This window comes from Montipora foliosa, chromosome 2 (assembly GCF_036669935.1).
Source record: "Montipora foliosa isolate CH-2021 chromosome 2, ASM3666993v2, whole genome shotgun sequence".
In the NCBI taxonomy this organism is placed as follows: Eukaryota; Metazoa; Cnidaria; class Anthozoa; order Scleractinia; family Acroporidae; genus Montipora; species Montipora foliosa.
Genome location: NC_090870.1, coordinates 182,734 through 202,733, shown reverse-complemented (window position 1 = coordinate 202,733; position 20,000 = coordinate 182,734). Strand labels below are relative to the sequence as shown.

The 20,000-nt window shown below is 38.8% G+C and overlaps 1 protein-coding gene and 1 pseudogene across 4 annotated transcripts in view; both read left to right on the top strand.

Annotated features, from left to right (window-relative positions):
* Positions 1–20,000, top strand: part of LOC137991966 (von Willebrand factor D and EGF domain-containing protein-like) — a 109,958-nt gene that overhangs the window by 24,523 nt on the left and 65,435 nt on the right. For all 4 annotated transcript variants that reach the window (XM_068836984.1, XM_068836981.1, XM_068836985.1 and 1 more), the window contains exon 8: positions 12,431–12,646. In XM_068836984.1, the coding sequence (XP_068693085.1) occupies positions 12,431–12,646 (216 nt within the window). The remainder of the gene's footprint in view (positions 1–12,430; positions 12,647–20,000) is intronic.
* Positions 19,124–20,000, top strand: part of LOC137991967 (uncharacterized) — a 3,056-nt pseudogene continuing 2,179 nt past the window's right edge.

Sequence of the window (20,000 nt, the reverse complement as noted above, 5' to 3'; positions counted from 1 at the left end):
TTATGGGGAAACACAATTATGTGAGATCAAAGGAACATGTGATGAAGACACGCAATTGCATCGCTACGAAAATAATGTTACCTTTTCAGTGATTTTAACGCCTGAAATTCCATCCAATCCACCTTGGTCTAGTCTTTGAATTCACTATTATCGCTGCCCTACGAATCTTCAGTGTTCTACATAACAGCACACTTGGTAAAAGACGGCTCGACTGGCGACAGATTGTTGTCGAAATCCATTACTCGTCGCTTTTAAGATTCCACCGCCTGTCTTGTTCAGTATCCAATTGACTTGCCATTATTGAGCTTCATAAAGGTATATTTTGTTCAAAGATCCACTAAAACGCCATTCGCGTTACATGACTTTCGACGCCATTGCCGGTTAAGTTAATCGTTCTACTCTGTCCACCAGAGAAATCTACGCATTTCCCACTACCCTCTCGATCCTAAGAAAATACGCGCAGAAGGCCCTATGCACAAAGACACCACTTAGCAGGGGAGTGACAGGCAAGACTTTTACCGACACGGAAAATAAAAAAAATAAAACGGAAAAATCTACCCATTTTCCGACTGGGATTGCCATACGGCAACCCAGTAATAAAACGGAAAATCTACCCATTTTCCGTTTTAATTTAATACATGAAATTTTCGCGACACGTTAATTTCGCGATTCAGTGAGGTTCGCATATTTCGGGACACCTTAATTTCGCGATTTTGCGAAAATTTTGCATTTTGACTCACTTTAATTTCGCGTTTTTGAGTGAGACACACTCAAGGAGCCAGTAAATGGATAGTTTGAGGATTGTACAAAAGAAGTGCTACCTGGAGTAGAGACGGAAAGCAGTAGTGATGAAGAGGACCAGAACATTACCACAGAATAGCTCAAAATGATTGTTATAAACGTGTGTAATAAAGTCGCTGTTTTAGTTATTGACATAATGTGAGTCACTTCATTTTCGCGTCATGTTATTTTCGCGACATTTAATTTTCGCGTCACTTAAATTTCGCGATTTTTTTTTAATCGCGAAATTCGCGAAATCAACTTGTCACGAAAATTTCATGTAATAATGTAGATACGTTTCTCAGGAACCCGACAAAGAAGGCTTCCTGACCCGACAGATGAAATCTAAATATTCAGTTAAATATTACAACAATATTAAAAAAACCAACGACGGAGGTTTCTTGGCTAAAAAGTACGTTGCTTTACTCTGAAAACGGCAAACGATTAACATTCTTTCCCGTAGTTCATTCAGTTGACACAAGGTGATCACGTGCCTCTTTATGGTTGCCTAGCACATGATCAATTCCTTCCTTTTGACAAAACATGACCTTTCCAGTTATTACTCGGGCCCCGTAGGGGCTCGAGTTATAAAAGACGTTAGATTTCAGTTTTTTTTTTCTGTGCAGCAAAATGCACAATAGAAAAACGTGGCCGTGTTTGATTGGGCAATGCACAATAGAAAGCACGTGGCGGTGTTTTGATTGGGTAATTAAACAATGGAAGCCACGTGGCGCTGTTTACTTTGGTTATTTAAAGCAAACCACGTAATCCAAGATCATGAAGAGCTCTGTAATGCGTTGTTTGGATTACTGAAGATCGGCATTGCGTTGGCTTAATCGATTTCTTCTTGGGGCGCTCAAAGCACATACAAAGAAAGGCATACGCTTTTCGCGGTAGACCCACACTAAAAGATGTCAAGCGTCAGCTTCGAAACGGGTCGTTCCGCGCACTGAATGAAACAAGAATATACTCGAATGTAACTGAAATGGACTCAACTATTGGAAGTGATACAAGTCAAAACACTAATTCTTTAATAAGTCTAGTCCACCGCATGGCATATTGCTGGTACCGGTAAGTTCAACCTTTGCAGGGACATAACCTAGAAAAATCCTGGTTCACATCCTATTGATCCTAGTAAAACAACTGTCAAGGTGATGTTTTAGTGTATGGCTCAAATGCTGGTAGTGAATGTGCAACTATGTCACTATGTGCCATTATATAATTATAATTATGATAGGAAATTAATTACTTCCCCGTAATTATCAGTTGTAAATGTAGGAAATGAACTATACACTGCCTTATCAAGCTTGTCGAGACAAGCATATTTCATGTTAACAGACTCCTGCAGAGGTCATAGCGTTCAACACAACTTTTCAGATTCAATACAGCCCAAGTCATACTGGTAATGTACTTGGAAGTTGCACAATACATTTTGCTTACTGTATGTCTTTGATAGGTACTTTCCAAAATTTGGTCACAGCGAATTATAATTCTTTTATTTTTTTCTCAATGCGTGGGTGGGCGGAATTCATCAAATCCTGCAATCTGATTGGTTCCGGGAGCGGGTGGAATTTTCTCATCCGGCCTGCTCACGGCAGGCGTGAGCTTGTTTGATGACCTTAAATTTCCATTTTTTTTACACCGACTCCGTTTACATACAGAGGTTATTTTTCATTAGACAAGAGGTTTGGAAATGGAATTTCTCTTGAAACGTTCAGTTTGTAAGTTGCTTTAATACTGCATTCACTATCAAGCGCGGTGCGAGTCAACAATTAAAACAAGTGATTTCAGAGAGGATGGGGGAGAGGAAAAAAAAAAGTTATTTACCAGCAAAGGGTCGGTCTGTATAGCAAAAAACTGTGACATCGTTCTTGAAAAAGCAGCAATTTCAAGGCCTCGGTCACAGTTTTTCCCTATATACGGACCTCCCAGCTGGCAAATAACATATTTATTTTGACAATTAGGTGCATATTACTGCGAGTATTTAAATTACAACAAATGGTATATTTTAAATATTTGATTCTCGTGCTATGGATTCATTTGGCATGGCCTCAAGGAACTTTTGCACTTCTGGAAGTATTTTCAAGTGTCGAGATATAGTGCACATCTTCACGTGTCGCGCACGTGACAAAGTGACCTTTACGTGCACCACTGCACGAAAGTTTCGTCATCTTGGAAAGATGTTTTCTCATCTCACCTTCGTTTCTCTTTCATTTTTTTCTGCAAAAGATGTTTCGACGAGTCATTTCGTGTCATCTTAAGCCGTTCAATTAGCGTTTCCTTTCTCAAACACTGAGCAAGAATACCCATCGATCAGTAAAAAACAATGTCAGGCTTAGCCCCTTTGGCATAAATACACTATTTTTACCTCGTTTCCATGGTCCAGTGGTCATTGTCACCACCTGTAATGAAGATAATCTGGGTCCGGATATTCACTACATACAAAGTCGAACATCATGAGAATCGCAATGTAAGGCCGATGTGAGAAGGACAAACTTCTCTCTGTTCTTCTCTTTAGCGCTAAATTAACCATACACCACTCACTGTACTTTTGCAGGCCCGAGTATAGGCTACTTGTAGCCTCTTGTTCATAAAAGTCAGAGACTGCAGAAATTTTCGTGTTTTTAAGATCAATTGTCATTAATCTTTCGATGAGAATTCGATTCAAAGTTATATATATAAACTATGTTATTTTTTCCTTCATTTGTCTTTATGGTGCAAACGTAAAGCCAAACAATGTTTTGACCTGGCATCAGATTAGCCTAACAAGAAGAGGAATTATGAAGCGGAAACAACACCTTCAGTCCTTTGTTAGTGTGTGCAATAAACGTTTGCTTAGTGCAACTGCAAGACACGCTGGAAAACGCCCGTCAAAGCAATTTGCAGTTAGTTTTTTGCAGACTATTTATTTAAAGAAGAAACGAGTCAGGGCCGTAGCCAGAAAAAAATTATGACGGAGGCAATGGCCATGGTTAAATTCACTACGCAGGGTTTCTAGGTGTTTATGATGAGTACATTTTAAAGACAACACTGCAATGACCCTTTATTTTAAAGAATCACCAAAAAAATGACTGAGGCAAGTGCCTCGGTTTGCCTCATACTGGGTACGGCCCTGCGAGTGAATTTTACTCAAGAGCGTGTTTTGTTATCTTTAAACTGAATTTATTACCAAAGCTTAAACCTAAAAGACCTCAAAATGGGACAGGACATTACAAAATAATCAAACGTGTGAACGTGTGAGCCAAAGGGCCTCTGCTGACGCGACATGTGGGTGACCCCACAAATGGTCTTATTGTAATGACGCCCCACTTGAAAAAATTACAGTCAACCCAGGTCACGCGTGAACATTGATTCGAAAAATTCAATTAACATAACAAATTCTTGTTTTCCATATTTGGGCATTTCCTGTTTTCGAAGATTAGGAGCGGCATTTCGAAAATCAAAGACCGAATTTGGAGTTTGCCCGCGTTTTTTCAAAATGTTCAGACCAGCCACTGTCAATTCCTTTGGTCGCGAATACAAGCCAGGCAGACCTGTCAATAAGGAAACAAGAAGACGTATAATCGACCTTTATTTGATTGGAGAGGGACCATCTGCGATCTCTAGATCAGTTCGTGTCACTAAAGGAGCGGTTTGGAAAATCACTCGACTTTATGAGACGTTGGTACATATGATGCCTTTAGTCAAGGGGGTCGAACAGACGACAGACGACGTCCTTGAATCTATTGAGCTGTTCAAGTTAACGAAACCTAGCACGTGTTGAAGGGAAATTCGTGAAAGGTTACTTAATAATGGAATATGCGATAGGCCAAGCATACCTGGTTTGTCAACAATCCAGGAAGCAATTTCAAGAAAGATTGGCATGTCCTACAAGAAACGTTCCGTCGTACCAAGTGAGAGCCAAACTAATGCCCAGGTCGAGAGGTGTAACGAGTTTCTTGAACTCACCTCAAGAATGGATCCATCCAAACTTCATTTTTTTGATGAAAGCTCTGTGATAAGGATAAATACGCCTCACAAAACAATGAACAGTCATCAAAGAACTGAGCAAAATATGCTCTCAGGCTTTCGTGGATGGGGAAAACAAGCAGCCCAGAGACTCAATTTTTTGCAATTTCTTACCTCCAGAAAAATTCTATCCATATTTCAAGGAGATCTCCGAAAAATCAAGTCCATTTTTGAAAATTTCAATCCGATCTGTGATTTTCCGATGTGATTTTCGTTACGTCAGTGAAAGTAGCGCATTGATTGGAAGACTTCGATCACATGTTCAAGATACTGTTCACGCGTGACCTGGGCTGACTATAACTGGAACCATTACAGGGCTCCTGACTGGAACACTGCAGTTCAATACGACTCATGATTCAGTCCCTTCTTTCTTTGTTTAACGCGTACCACAGGCAACCCGGTGTAATTTTTGGAGCTTCTAGTTCTTTGTTATTTCATCCAGGTGACGTCGCTGAGTGGAGTTTCCTCGGCGATATCGATACGGGAGTTGTTTACTCACGCAAGCCAACATATCTGGACTCGGTTTGTGTTTAGTGCGTATTGCACTGAAGCTAAGACGCTACCTCACAAGTATCTCACAAGCTATCATAAACCAGTATTTATTGGCTTGAAATGTCGGTGTGGGTTACACCCCAAAATGAAAGAGTTATTGTACTCAAAAAAATACTTGCATTGAATAAGAGTTTTGCACTCTCAAAGAATAGTATTTCGTACTCTTACTGTTGTCTGCTACTAGCCGCCAGCATGGGAACAACAATCGAACAATACCAGTCAAGGATCGGCTGTCACAACAATTTTGCGAAAGCCAAGGATGCAGTTTCACGTGTGCGAGGGCGATTTTGGAATACGACGCTTATGATGTTTTACTTAAATGTGTTTTACTTGCCAACATTAAAACAAGTTGTTGGACATTACAAGTCGTGTAATGAGGTGATGTTTTGTTTACACAAATGCTGTGCTACAATGTTTACATCCTATTGCTTAAAGGCAAGCAAATGATGTGGAGGAAAATCCAGGTCCTACAATATTTGATATCATTGATTCAACAACCACTGTGTCCGCTGACTCTAGTCAAGGAAGTGAAACAATCTTTGGTGTGAATGCTGGTAAAGTAATGTGTAGCAATGTCACTTACTGCTATTATATACCATCAAATACAAGATATTAGTTTGTGGAGTAATTCTACTTTGAACAATATTTTGGTATTGGAAATAATCTATACAGTTCTATAAGATTTTCTGTGCGAAGAAATGACTATTTGCTGTTAACTGATGTTCCAGACATGGTTTCAATATTTGATGAAGTGTATTCATTACAATATAGTGTATTAATGCCATCAGTTAACAAACAACAATTGTAATTTCGTTGAGAGTTTGAAAATACTTCTAGAAGTGAATTTCTAAGAGACATAATGGACCAATGTTTGATGTCATGAACAAACTTCCAGTAAATGACTCACTATATTGTAATGAAGACACTTTATTAAATATTGAAACCATGTCTGGAACATCAGTTTGACAGTTGTAACGGCCGATTCAACTGATGGAGGAAAATGAAAGCGTGAAAATTTTGAAAATATATACTAAAAGATAGACATTTCGGAAAGACAATTTGAGAGTGAATTTATTTTTTTATGACAAAAGTTGCTGCAACACTAAAATAAGGAAATGACTTGAATTCACTCCTTCTTAAACGGTCTTCAAAGCGCTTCAAACTTCGGGCGGTTTTACAATCACGGCAATGCGAAATGATGAAACAGCCATGACGGACAGGGCATTGTTGCCGATGTCCTGCTACCTATTTGTTTAATAATATCAACGAAATATTCACAGGGAATTTTTCCACCTCAGCTAACAATAACACATAATTTCTCAGCTATCAGTCAAGTTTTCGTACATTTCTCAGCTAACAGTTAAGACTGGATTCTCAGCTATCAATTAAACCCCATCCACACCGTCACAAACAATTGCAACATACTTAACAAGAGGTTTTCGTGACTGACCAGTTCTTTACTTTTCTTTGCGTTTTGTCTCGCCTGTACAGGCCAGATTGAAATCATTTTGTTAAAGTCTGTACATTGAGAACTTATCAAGATTGAGGACCTTTTTTGCTTTCGGTCTGCCTTCTTTTCAGCAAAGGGAAATATATCGATCAGCTGCAAGGGCACGTGGGTTGTCCTTCATGTGTCATCAATCACTCATTATTTCTCAATATCGCATGGTAATGGGTATTCATTTATATCCAGATCCCGCGATCTCTCGAAGTTTGAGGCACTTTCGAGACCGTAAATCAGTGTCACTAATTACCTTATTATAGGAAATTAACGCTCCATGAAATTAAGGTATTGAAAATTAACGCGAAGTTAATGTAAAACGACTTTCGAGTGAAGAAAATTAACGCGAAGGAGCAGGTAGAATTTCACAATAGAGGAAATTGACGCGATTAATTAAGACACGGTGGTGACCACTGGAACAAATATATTCAACACTGGATGCAACAAAACTGACCCCTCTGGTCAAAAACACAGTCCTCAAAATTCTGATCAATGTTGGGGTTAACGGAAAGAAAGAAAGCTTGTACCTTATTTTATTGTTTTGTAGATGTCATGAATAGCTGGAAAGGTTTCGAAATTAGAGTTAAAATAATGGAAATTAAGAGCGCGGAAATAAACGCTGCACTTTATTAACGTCGCGGAAAATAACGCTCAACATAATTAGTGCGACTTAAATTAACGCGAATTTAAACGATTCGCGTTAATTTCATGGAGCGTTAATTTCATGGAGCGTTAATTTCCCATAACAAGGTCTCCCGTATGAAACAGACGGGGATGCTCGTCGTCTCGCTTAGGGGTGTAAATTTTGGATTTTGGTCTCGCTTAGGGTGTTCCGGGCAAAGCGCCAATATTTTAAGCCGCCAAGGTCTCGTTTAGGGTTCCGCGAAGAAACACAGAATTACGCGAAGAGAAACAGAAATCAAATTTTCTTTTTAACTTGATTTTAGGGGTCAAAATTTCCTTAAGCCATGCCCAGATTAGTCTCCTTTAGGGGTCACAAAAAGCTTGAGCCACGCCCAGATGGTCTCCTTTAGGGGTTAAATTCAAAATTTCCGACGAGCATCCCCGTCTGTTCCATATGGGAGTTCCCCCCCCCCCCCCCCGGGGTTTTTGCAGAAAAAAGACCCGGGAGGATCACCTCGGAGAAACAATTGCGTGACATTAGGTAAAAGTGTTCGATTGGTCTGCACTTTGTACCCTACTTGCAGTGTAATGTCTCTTTAACTGCAAAGCCTATTTTGCTCGTATAGTTCGTTAGCCTTTTCGTATTTGCATTCTCTTGTAATTTACACTTGTTCATTAGTCCGCTTCAGCGTTCTTTATGTTACTTTTCGTAGGACCTGTTGTTATCACCTTTAATTAACACTTAAGTTTTGCCGTATGTAAATTTAGACCTAAGTCTCTTTATAAGTTAAGTTCAACAACAGTTTCAGTTGGTTCCTCGCCGTCCTTGCTGATTCAGCAATTGATATTTATCAGCGACAATATGATACGTTGGAGGCAGTATAATTGCTGGAGTGCTAAATCGAATGGTCCCTGACCATTTCATGCAGTCTGTAGTATGCATTTTGTATCCGGTCTGCAGTCTGCATTTAGTAATGAACGATTCATAGCATTATTTTAAAGGCTTAAACACCCACTTCCATTGGCGGACAGGCCCGTCAAAGCTTGCTACAACTCAATGTGATACCACGTCGACTGTGGTTTTGCTATCGTTATGTTTGTACCTGTTATAGTAATTGCGTTCGACAGAGTTGAACGCATACTCCTTTCGTCCTTTTTCGAATCTCTCGCGTTGTTTGGATCAAAATCTGAGCTGGATACCTCATCTGCAAGAAGTCATTAAAAATTTCGCAAATAAATTGAGCCTCCAGAAGAAATCCAAGTTTCTACCAAGTCTTGTGAGCGAGTAGTTCTATCTAAAGGTTATCCAGCCATCCTTTACGTACGTGTTGCCAGCTGCAGTGTGGGGGAATGTAAGTGAGTGTCAAGTATTTATGAGTCAATGAGTCAATGAGTCAACGAGTTAGTGCAGTTAATTAAACCATAAAATGAAAGCTAAAATTTCAGAGAGTGCTTAGGCCTAATCACTGAAACGAGGGCTTAGGCTTAGTCAACAAATTATTGCTATATTGACTGTGAGTCCATTGACTCATGACTCATGACTCATTGACTCATTTGACTCATAAAACATGCGTTCTCAATGTAAGTCAGAAGGAGTTATTTTAAGACAGTGGAAGGACAACATTACCGTGCTGCCAGGATCATTTTTGGTTTTCCATTGGACATGCCAACAGTTGACGTTTTAGCTACTGTAAAGTGGAACACCTTAATGAATATATATAAACTTTCTATGATTTAGCTTTTTTACAAAGGTTTCTATAGTATGCTTCCATGCGCTTTAGCTGAAGAGTTGATGATAACCCACAACAACAGATCTGTTTCAAGAATGAAGAATGGGTTAATGGCTCCGGATTTTTCCGTCAAAATACGGTCAAAACTCCATTGCCTATAAAGGGGCTGTCCTCTGGAACGCCATTGGTCTTTCAAAATGTTCTATTTTAGATTGCACGGACATGAAATCCTTTTTGAAAAAAAATCGTGAAACGTTTTGCTTCAGAGCGATTTTAACTTCAACGTTTTAGCCCGGCAAATAATTAACAACAGATCTGAGTATTTCATATATTTGAAAATGTCTTCTTAAATTTTTAAAATGCCTATTTTATTATGAAATATTTTATTTTATTCCCTTGAATGTAGTTTTAACAACACGTTTATTCCACACACTAAGGACCCTCACTAAGGAAGGACTGAATTTTTTTTTTTGTTTCCGCTTCATAATTTCTCTTCTTTAAAGTGCTACTATGACGAAATTTGCATCTTCCCTATCTAAGCCATTTTGGCACATAAACGTGTAGTCTGTACGAGAAGAAGAATGCTGTTTACCATTTTCAAATATCTCTTTTTGTTCTGGAAAAATTCAAGTTGTTTTAATATGCAAATTAGCCAAGTGATGACGTCATAAACCCAACCAAATTTTGATCAAGTATGATGGAGAAAGATATCTCAGCCAATTTGTATCAGAGAAACTTGGTTCTTTGCAGTAAGATTTTAGTGGATATGTTCCACAATATGAGCATACCATTTTTGTTACCATGGCAACATACTGGGTTCCATACCTCCCTGATATTAAAGGCTTTGCAAGCCACCTTTGGCGTTCTGTTTTGATATTTGCAAATGGTGCCTCATCTGCATGATCCTGCCAGCATATAAAGATGTTAGGTCGAGTTTGTGGCCTTGGTAAATGTATTTCTAGCCTGAGATCACCAAAATATTGAAATCAGGTTGGAGGGGACTGGAAAAGAGTGAGTTGCCATGGGAACCAATTTCTTTACAGTCGTAGGTGTGTTGCCTTCAGAACTATTAGCTCACCAAGTTTCAATGGTCTCTGTTGCAAATTGACCGAGATAGCTCTATTTATATTCTTGATGTTCTATTGGGTTGGGTGAATGACGTCATCAGCCTTCTCATTTGCATATTTTACACAATTTTCAAACTTAAATATCTCCGGAACGAATGCAGATTTTTCCAAACGGTAAACAGCGTTTTTAATGTTTCATGGTACTCTATGTGATAAACCAAAAAACTCAAGGGATATAAATTTGATCATAGTAGCACTTGAAAGTCTAACCTGATGCTAGGTCAAAAATTTGGCTTTACGTTTGCACCAAAAAGTATCGCAAAACCGGGAGTTAGCAGTAAAAGGCAAGCCAAAAGACAGATAAAGAAAAAAACACTGAAATTTCTGCAGTCTCTGACTTCTATAAATAAAAGAAGTGGAAGGTCATGATGTTTTGTCAAATGGAAGAAATTGATCACGGGCTAAGCAACCACAAAGGTACACGTGATCACCTTGTGTCAAGGTTCTTGTTTACACGAATGAACTTCAAGGAAGATTGTTAATCGTTCGTCGCTTTGAGAGTTAAACAACTTCCTTTTTCGCCAAGAAACTTCCGTCTTTCGGTGTTTAATTTTGTTGTAATATTTAAAGGGGCTAGGTCACGCTATTTTAGGTAAATTTGTTTAATTTTGTTAATTATGAGTTCCAAACGTCAAATTGGCAGAGCAAGAGTCTTATTTGCAAAATCACGGCCACATAACCACTGAGAATGATTTTCCAGCTGTGTAAATGACATTTTGATATAGACTGATATAAATTTGAAAAAAGGTGGACCGACGTTTTTCAAATTTACCCAAATTCAATCCATTTCAATCCTCTCCAGTTTTGTCCATCCATGTCCCTTCTTGGCTTCCCTGTGTTTTGTTAGAGTTCTTCTATAGTTTTGAACAGTTATTTCGATATTTTAGTTAATTCTATGACCATTCGATCAGTGCTGAAATTGCCTAAAATTGCGTGACCAAGCCCCTTTAACTGAATATTTACATTTCATCTGTCGGGTCAGGAAACCTACTTTTGTCGGGTTATTGACCCGAGGCCTGACTCGTATCTGAAACACTGTTGAAGGCGCTGAAACAGGATTTTCCTAGGAGTAATGCTGGCTGGGGAAATTGCGACTAAAATTTCTTGTTTGCGTTCCACTGTTTATCTCAAGCTTTTGGCAGAGAATATTAAATAACAAAAATATGTTCCACTGTAAGATCGTTAAAAAATCTTTATTTTTGGGCGTTCACGGACAAAAAGAGGCAACACTTAACGAGAAATAACATTTCAAGTGAATAGGTTGAAAAAAAATTCGCAGGAAATGTCTGTCCTTAGAGAGAAACTAAAAGAAATATTGTTGGCAGTCTCAAATTTACAACAACTTTATTTTACACTAGAGTGACTAAACAATTCTTTTTATGACGTTTAAGACTATGGCTACCTATTGATCATTTGCCAGAAAGAATACGGCTACAAATTCTTGTCATCTTTATTACAGGCAAATTTCAATTGCGTGCGTGCAAAGAGGAAACACAGTCCGTCAAGATGTCACAAACCACATGCAATTAAATAAATTTCTCACCGTTCAGGATCAAACCCTTTTCAGAAGAACCTTTTCCGTGAATAATGAAGCACAAAATAGATAACAAGCCTTCTTTCAAATAATTCTTCACTGTCACATTTCCACTTATTCTTTTACTTGAAGGCTGTGCAGAGTCGAGTACAAAATAAATGTAAACAGCCAGACTTCAGTAAACATAGATGTATTCAATGCGTTCGATTCCTTCAATGTTTATTAGACCCATTCAGAATTTGCCATTTGGTTTTAGTGTTGTACATAACAACACAGTTAGTAAAATATTAGAGACAAAGCTCACTTTGATACCCAAGGGCGAAATGAAATTGTTGTCGAAGACCATTACTCGTCGCCTTTAAGATTCTAGATATGTATTTTTCATCGCCTGTTTTCTTTATCCAATTGACGATCCATTCTTGAGCTTCATAAGGGTATGCTTTGTTTAAAGAACCACTGAAACGCCATTCGCGTAATAATAAAACGGAGAAATTCCACTTAGATTCTGACTGAATTGCCATATGACAACCAAGTAAAAATCTTCAAAAGCTGTGTTTTTTCTATTTTCAAAAAGGTTCATACAAGGCACTGGACTTGTTGGTTAAGTGCCACCTGCAACTGCGGAGTAGTAGTCAGGGATCACAATGATGTTATTGAGTTCAACTGCTGCAACGAATTTTTGGAACATGCTATCTCCACCCCGTTAAGAGTGAAAATTCGAAGCGGAAAATGTTTATCCCCAGGAATCTCCATTAACAATGTGATGCCAGGTGGACATGTCTCATATGAGGTTGGTTTGATCTTTTTATTTTGTTAGTTTGTGTTCAATGTTTTGTACGTTTTATGTCCCCGCCATCCTGTTGAAGTGACCCGGCAGTCTCAGGAATTTCGTTTTTGAACCCGTGGATACGCGAAACGTAGGAAAGAGTTGTCGTGGGTGCTGCGATATGCAAATGTGTCACTCGCCCACTCACGTGTAAACACTTCTCATAATTAGTCCATGTTCAAGTTTAAGTTTATTGCGCACTATTTAAATTAATATAGTTAATACAGCATTAGATGGCTTACAAAATAAATAAAATAACAAATAATGAAAGTACTTAATATAACATACAAGTTTGTTGATATGTGCACAGTGGCCAAAGTAGCTGAAGTTTTCAAGTTTCAAGTTCAAGTTCAAGTTTATTAAAGGCTTAAAGACGTACAAAGTAAAATATGCACTGCCCGCAGTTAACTACAGCTATTCGAGGCTAGCAGGGGTTTTAAGGCCTGACAAATAGCAACAATTCAACCTCATACATGAAAACGTATAAGACACCCCGGCTCCGGCCCCGGCCCCGGCCCCGGCCCCGGCCATGCGCGTTTTGGCTACTTCCTTCCAGAGAAATTGAACGTATACATTCCTGGGGTGGTCAAAAACTATCAGATTGACTTGGTAAGGTACTTTTTTCTGTCTGGGTCGAAAAATTAATTTTTTTTAATATTAGAGATAACTTGCTTGTTATTAGCCAAGTGTACACCTTAGAAAGCTCATTATTCACTTTACACTCAAGCGCTTGGAGGTCTTTATCTGCATATAAAAGACACGTGTCGCCGCAAATAAATAAAACTTCAATTGGTAACAGCTATTACAAATATCATTTACATAAAAAAAAAAGGAAAAGCAGGGGTCCTAAACCCCATCCTTGTGGAACTCCTGATAGTAGTATTTCCTTACAAGATATATTTCTGGGGCCAATTTTAGTATTCTGTTTACATCGTACAAGATATGAGGCAAACCAGTCATTGCAATAATTGTTTATTTTCTGCTTACCATTTTAAAAAGAAAAAGAATTGGATACTTCCCAGGAATTTGCTATATCAAATCAGTAGACTGATCAAATTATTGAAGTCCTTAAAGAAAAATCTGAAATAAAAATGATGCATCTCAATACCCAGTCCATGGTGTCAACCTTTAATGAATTTGCACTTGTTGTGAACACCTATCCCCTTGATATAATAGCACTCAGCGAGACATGGCTCAAAGATCAGACGGAATGAATGGAGTATGTAAAATTGCCAGGATTTGTTACCGAATTTCACCACAGAGTTGATAAGAGAGGTGGTTGGTGCCTATATTAACGATGACATTAAATGTAAAAGGCGTCATGACAGCGAACGCCTATATCAAGATCCAGAACACCTGTTGCTGGAAATTCCCGGTCGAAATCGGCACAGCAAATTATCTCAATTATTGTTTGGGGTTATTTATCACTCTGATGCAATTATGACTCCGACAGCCTGGCTGGATCAAATGGAAAATCTACTTAGTTACATAAGTTCTATCTGGGATGGTTTACTAGTTCTTACTGTCGATATCAACATTGACTGTTTAAAGCCTGAATACCCTACAACTAAACAATACTCAGCCCTCCTGGATGTTTTCAACTTAACACAAATGGCCAACCAACCAACTAGAGTGACACGGCATTCCAAAACCCTAATTGATCACATAATTACAAATTTGCCAAAAAGAGTTACACACACCGGTGTTATTCCTTGCAGTATTGTTAGTGACCACGATGGCCCTTTTGCTTGCATCAATGTGCGTGTGGAGGGATTCAAGCCTCGTTACATATATACATATATATTAGGAATATTAGGGCTTTGGTTGAACAGGATTTTATAAATGATTTTACGATGTTTTCGAATCATTAGTTTATGTAAAATGGACTACTGTGACACTGTTTTCTATCTGCTGCCTGATTTCCTCTTGAGGAAACTTCAGCGCGTACAATTTGCTGCGTTGGTTGCGTACAATTTGCTACGTCGGCTATCGCCTCGAGCGACTCTTACGCTTCTCTCGTGCTTAGCAACCTCCCGCGTGCACCATAACTCAATAGTGCACGCTGAGCCGTTTACCATTTGTTAATTAAATTGCTGACAACCTGAATTCCCTTAGTAGCCCATAGAGCGTAGTATATTGGTTTATTTTCGACTCGTACAAGAGAATTGAACCAAAGAGGTTGAGACCGTAGCTGGGTGACAGAGGACATGCAATCTTCAAAAGTTACTTCTGACCAAATTTGTAGTATTTCTTGCAGGAAAACGTCCGATACTTTTCCAACTTTTAACAAATCTTTTTGATTTAGATTACCCCTAAAAAAGGTAGCATCACCGAGACCTTGCAGTTGCAGGTCAAAAAAAAGTTTCCATTTTGCGTGGTTATTTTGGTCGAGGTATTTCTTAATCCAAGTTGACTTTAAAGCCTTGCTTAAAATCTTTACATCAACTTTCTTCATTTCTTCTCGTCTTCTTCCTTTCGATATGCTCTATTTTAAATCTGTGGCTATGATGATGCACGACGTATCAAACAACTTGACACCTCCTAATTTATTTAACCTATTCACCCATCATGAAGCTGATATTCATCCTTACAAGACGAGATCATCGCAAAGAAGAGATTATTTTCTTAAACGTTCGAGAATAGATATTCAAAAAAGATCTTTCTCAAGAAATGGCGTTTGGAATAGCTTATCTTGTGAAATGCGCCAGATGTCAAAATCCAACTTCAAAAATAATGTTAATGATATCCTCTTCCAAAGACTACTAAAATATGATGACTACATTGATGTTTCGATAATATTGGGAAATTTTGACTCCTCAGACGGTTTAGTGTGTCATCTAGTTAGTCATTTATGTATTCAATTTAAATTACTTTTTTTTTTCATTTTTATTTATGTTATACTGTACAAGTGTTAAGCTGTTCTCCACTGCACTACTGTATTCTCAAACCAATTTACTATTTATGTGAATGTGTAGTTAGGTATTTGTAACCATTTTATCTGGAATATATTTGTAAGCAATGCTTGCCTCGACTAGCTTTTGCTAACTGCGAGCATTGCATAGCTTTGTGATATTTTATACAAAATACGTAATAAAAACTGAAACTGAAACTGAAGGTGATCAGAAATGCGGATGAGAAAATCATAGAATGTTGCAATGTTACCGTAACTTAACGCGATGCAATGGCTTCTCTGCTGGAAGGAAAGGAAGCTCTGTCTCTGTTATCCACAGGATTCGGGAGAAGTTTAATTTTCCAACTGTTTTTAGTGGTGGTCAAAATACAACGAGGGCGACATCATGTCACCGTGGTAGTTTCCTGTCCTCTACAAAAAACTATCGCTGATCACATTTTGACAGAAGCTTGGGCCTTTCGGCTGCCTCAGTTGCTGATTTAATGGTAATGAATTGGTAATGAACTGAATTTATATAGCGCATTTTCTATATTATCATGCATATTCAAATGCGCTTTACATATACAAGCAAGGGATCTATGGGTGAGATCGGACATCAGCATACACTCTACACGATAAAGAAACTCGACACGATTTTAGCAAGTATTTAGTTCAGCGGAAAAGGCGGCTTTCACAAATGATCCGGGGGACCCAACGTCAATTTTCGGAAAATATCTGTTCGGAAAACGAATTGAGATCTAGAATTTTCGGAACATAATTTGTTCTAAAATTTCTTGCTTGCCTGCCTCTTCTAGGATTTTCGAACATCTGAAAAATGGTATAATTGCCCACTTTTAACGGATTAATTGGGATCGAGCCTTTTTTCTGGCTGAAATTTCGAAAAGGTAAGTTTTGATTCCTATCATTTTCGGATCACTAGACTTTCAGCTAGGAAATCCGAACAGATGAAAAATTTTTAGGAGATAAAAATATGCCTATATCTACCGTTTAAATACTAAAATACGTTTAACAATGCTATTTGAAGTATATTCTCGTTGGGTGCCCCTGAAATGATTGCTCAATCTCCCGGTAACTCCGCAATACTCCAATACACTTAAAAACAAAATATTCCAGTTTTCAAATTATTGAATCAAATACTCGATGAGGCTTTGAAATAAAGTGGTGTAGGTATTAGAATATCTTTTGTATCTGTCTAGAATCATGTAAAGTGTAATGTAGTAGTTGTAATGCCTGCATTGCAACAAAATAAATCAAACTGAAAGATAACTCCGCGTCGCTTTACCAAAATGTGGGGGCAGTTTTGGTCGACAAGTCTCACACCATAGGTAGCCGAAGCTCGCGTCACTACAGACAGCCGTTGAGAATTTAAACGCGTTATAAGACTTTGGATGGGAAATAAAATACCGTCGATAATGAAGCTTAAAAAACGCTCAATTTAACGTTCATTCAATAAAAGGAATGAAAATGACTCACCTCTGGTGTATTCTTGTGCTTTTTGGAGCTTATTTTACCGTTTCGGGAATTCCGTGTTTTCAATGTTCTAAGACGAAGTCAAGGCTGCACACTAAGATTTCGACCGTAGTCAGCTCAGAGGCGGTTTTCACGCAAAGCTAAATCCCCATCATTTGCGAACCTCGGTGAATGTTTCGTCGTCAAAAAGCCCCACGCACTTGGCTGGAAATGGGTATTTTCTGCTTCCGATTCCACGATAGCTGATGAATTTAACAGCTGCTGATAGCCTGACAGGACACGGAGCTTGGGTGCGAGGTCAAATTAACTCCACCCGATGACGTACAGTCATTTCATGTACAACACTTACCCCATCCCCACAGCGGCTTCTCGAACAGCTCCATGGTTACGAAAAGCCGCTGTGGGGATGGGGTAAGTGTTGTACATGAAATGACTGTACCTCATCGGGTGGAGTTAATTTGACCTCGGACCCAAGCTCCGTGTCCTGTCCGGTTATCAGCAGCTCACACAGTGGAGATGCAGACAGGGAAAAGGCATTTCTCTATACAGTATGGGGCCCAGTTCTCGCCCACAAAAAACGTAAACTTGTATTTCTTACCTTGGAATAGCCACAAGGACTTGAAATTTCAAAGACAACTAGCTTCAGCATTCAGTTTACACATGTAAAGCTATCGACTGCTAAACGCTGTATTCTCCCAAGTAATAAGGAGCTTAAGCATGCGCGTTTTTGAGACGCGGACGGCAACTGGAAGTGAGCTGTTTTCCCTTTTAACTTGTCTTCACATAACCACATTTGCAATGCTAAGTATCTTTTCTCCATTAGAGATGATTAGTATAAAAATCTGACAGACATCTTTGTCCTGTCACGTGAAATGTTTTCTTCCGGTTCTCGTCCGCGTCTCAAAAACGCGCGTGCTTAAGCTCCCTAATAACGAAACATGGACGCGTCGTTCGAGGGCCCAGTTATCGGCCAGCGCGGCCCAGTTCTCGACCACAAAAGAGACCGCTCGATTCCTCAGAATAAACAACGCTTTATCACCATTCAGTCACTAATAAGGCTTGTGTTTGATATTTCGCCCACAAAGCTTTGTTTCAAGATAGAAAAGGAAGTTTTTTGCACACCTAGTTTTTCTCCTAATTGCTCCATGGCAAGCGAGGCTAAAAAGAATAGTTGGGTATTTCAAAACGGGGTCCGGTAAGTCAGAACACATAATTTTAATTCAGATCTACTGTCAGAACATGCCACCCCATTACATCTTTACTTTTACAAATGATTTGACAAGAAAACTCCATACAAAACTATGAGCGCTGTTTAGTGTTGTCGACGGCGAGCAGGGTGACCGAGAATAGGCATGCAAGTACGCAAAAGTACCAAGGAAATATTGAGGAGTGAGTGAAAGATATATATGAAATACATCATATATTGCACTGCGGGAATGAAATCAAATGAAACCATGTTGTATCGCAGTGAGATGTGAAGACTGAAGACTGTGCAGAGTTGATCACAGATCCACGTAAGGTGTTCGATTCGTTCCATCGTTCTGAAAACTTTGTTGAACCCATAAGTTACCAGAGAATTTTCCATTTGGTTTCAGTGTTCTACATAACAGCACACTTGGTTAAATATTATTTTAGAAATACAGCTCACTTTGATTTCGGCTCGACGGGCGATAGATTGTTGTCGAAGTCCATTACTCGTCGCTTTTGGGATTGCAGGTGTTGGTTCACATTGGGGATTTTTGGTCGGTTTTGAAACCACCCCTGTATTTTTGGTCTCAACAGTATTAAGGCCCCATGGCCGTGTGGGTAAAAATTGACTAGCACCAAGGCACTTCTTTTTGGAAGCCTGGGTGCTAATCTGATGAAAGAGAAAGGGCTTGGTATGCTTGAAATAATAGCCGAGGAACGGAGCTTCAAATTGATACCAGACTTTTGAGAGTAGATTTGAAGGTTTTTGGATAAAGGAAAGTCGTGAAAGTATTCGGGACATTTTGCTGATTATTTTGGCGGAGTTTGAGGCCTGCTTTTGCCTTAATTGTCGCACATGATGAAAATCTGAAACGATAGGATTGCTGTTTATGGACAAAAGAACGTGGAGGGAAAATTTCCGGAGGATTAAAGATATTTTCACGATTTTAGACCAAGAAGATGTCGAAGCGCACGAGAAGTCGAGAGAGGTTTCCAATAGGAGAGTGGGCTCGTAAAGCGAAGTATAAGCGCATCGAAGCTGTGGAAGCGAGCAAAAGTCTTGAAAAAATTGAGCAGGAGATTTCAAGTGCGAAGGAGACCACAAAAATTCTAAAGGAAAATAATGTTCAGCTGCTGGGTGAAATAAAGGAACTCAGGAGAAAGGTAAGCCACTAAAAAGGCTACTATTTTTCAGTTGAATGCACTGCAGTGACAAGAGTGTTAATTAGGTCATATATTAAAGCTGAAAGATGACTGAAACTAGTCATTTGATAAAATATTGTTGTGATCTGGGTATTATTAAGGGGTAAAACTGCATTGTCATTGATCCCATAAATTTGTCTGAAAATTTAGGGATGGATGAATGCCATTCTTTGAACAACACAACAAAATAAGAATTATTTAAGGGGAGTAAACTATAATGTCTTACTTCACTTGTATTCTTTCGAGTCAACTTTAAAATTCATTATAAATTAATAGTGCTCATTTATGGCTAGAAACTGGAGATTTTTTTTAATAAAGCTGCTGTTCTGAAATCTAGCTGTACTGTCTTTTTCAGCGTGGCTTACTTGAGGATGACAAAGTACACCTACCAAGAGGCTCAGCTGTCCCTACAAAACTAGACAAGGAAAACAGTGACTGTACAGTTGGTTTGTTAGAGAAAATTGCCTCAAAGAGAAGGAAACGTACAGTGGATGCAGCAAAGATGATCCATTCTTCCCCTCAAACACCTGATGAAGTTTCCAAAAC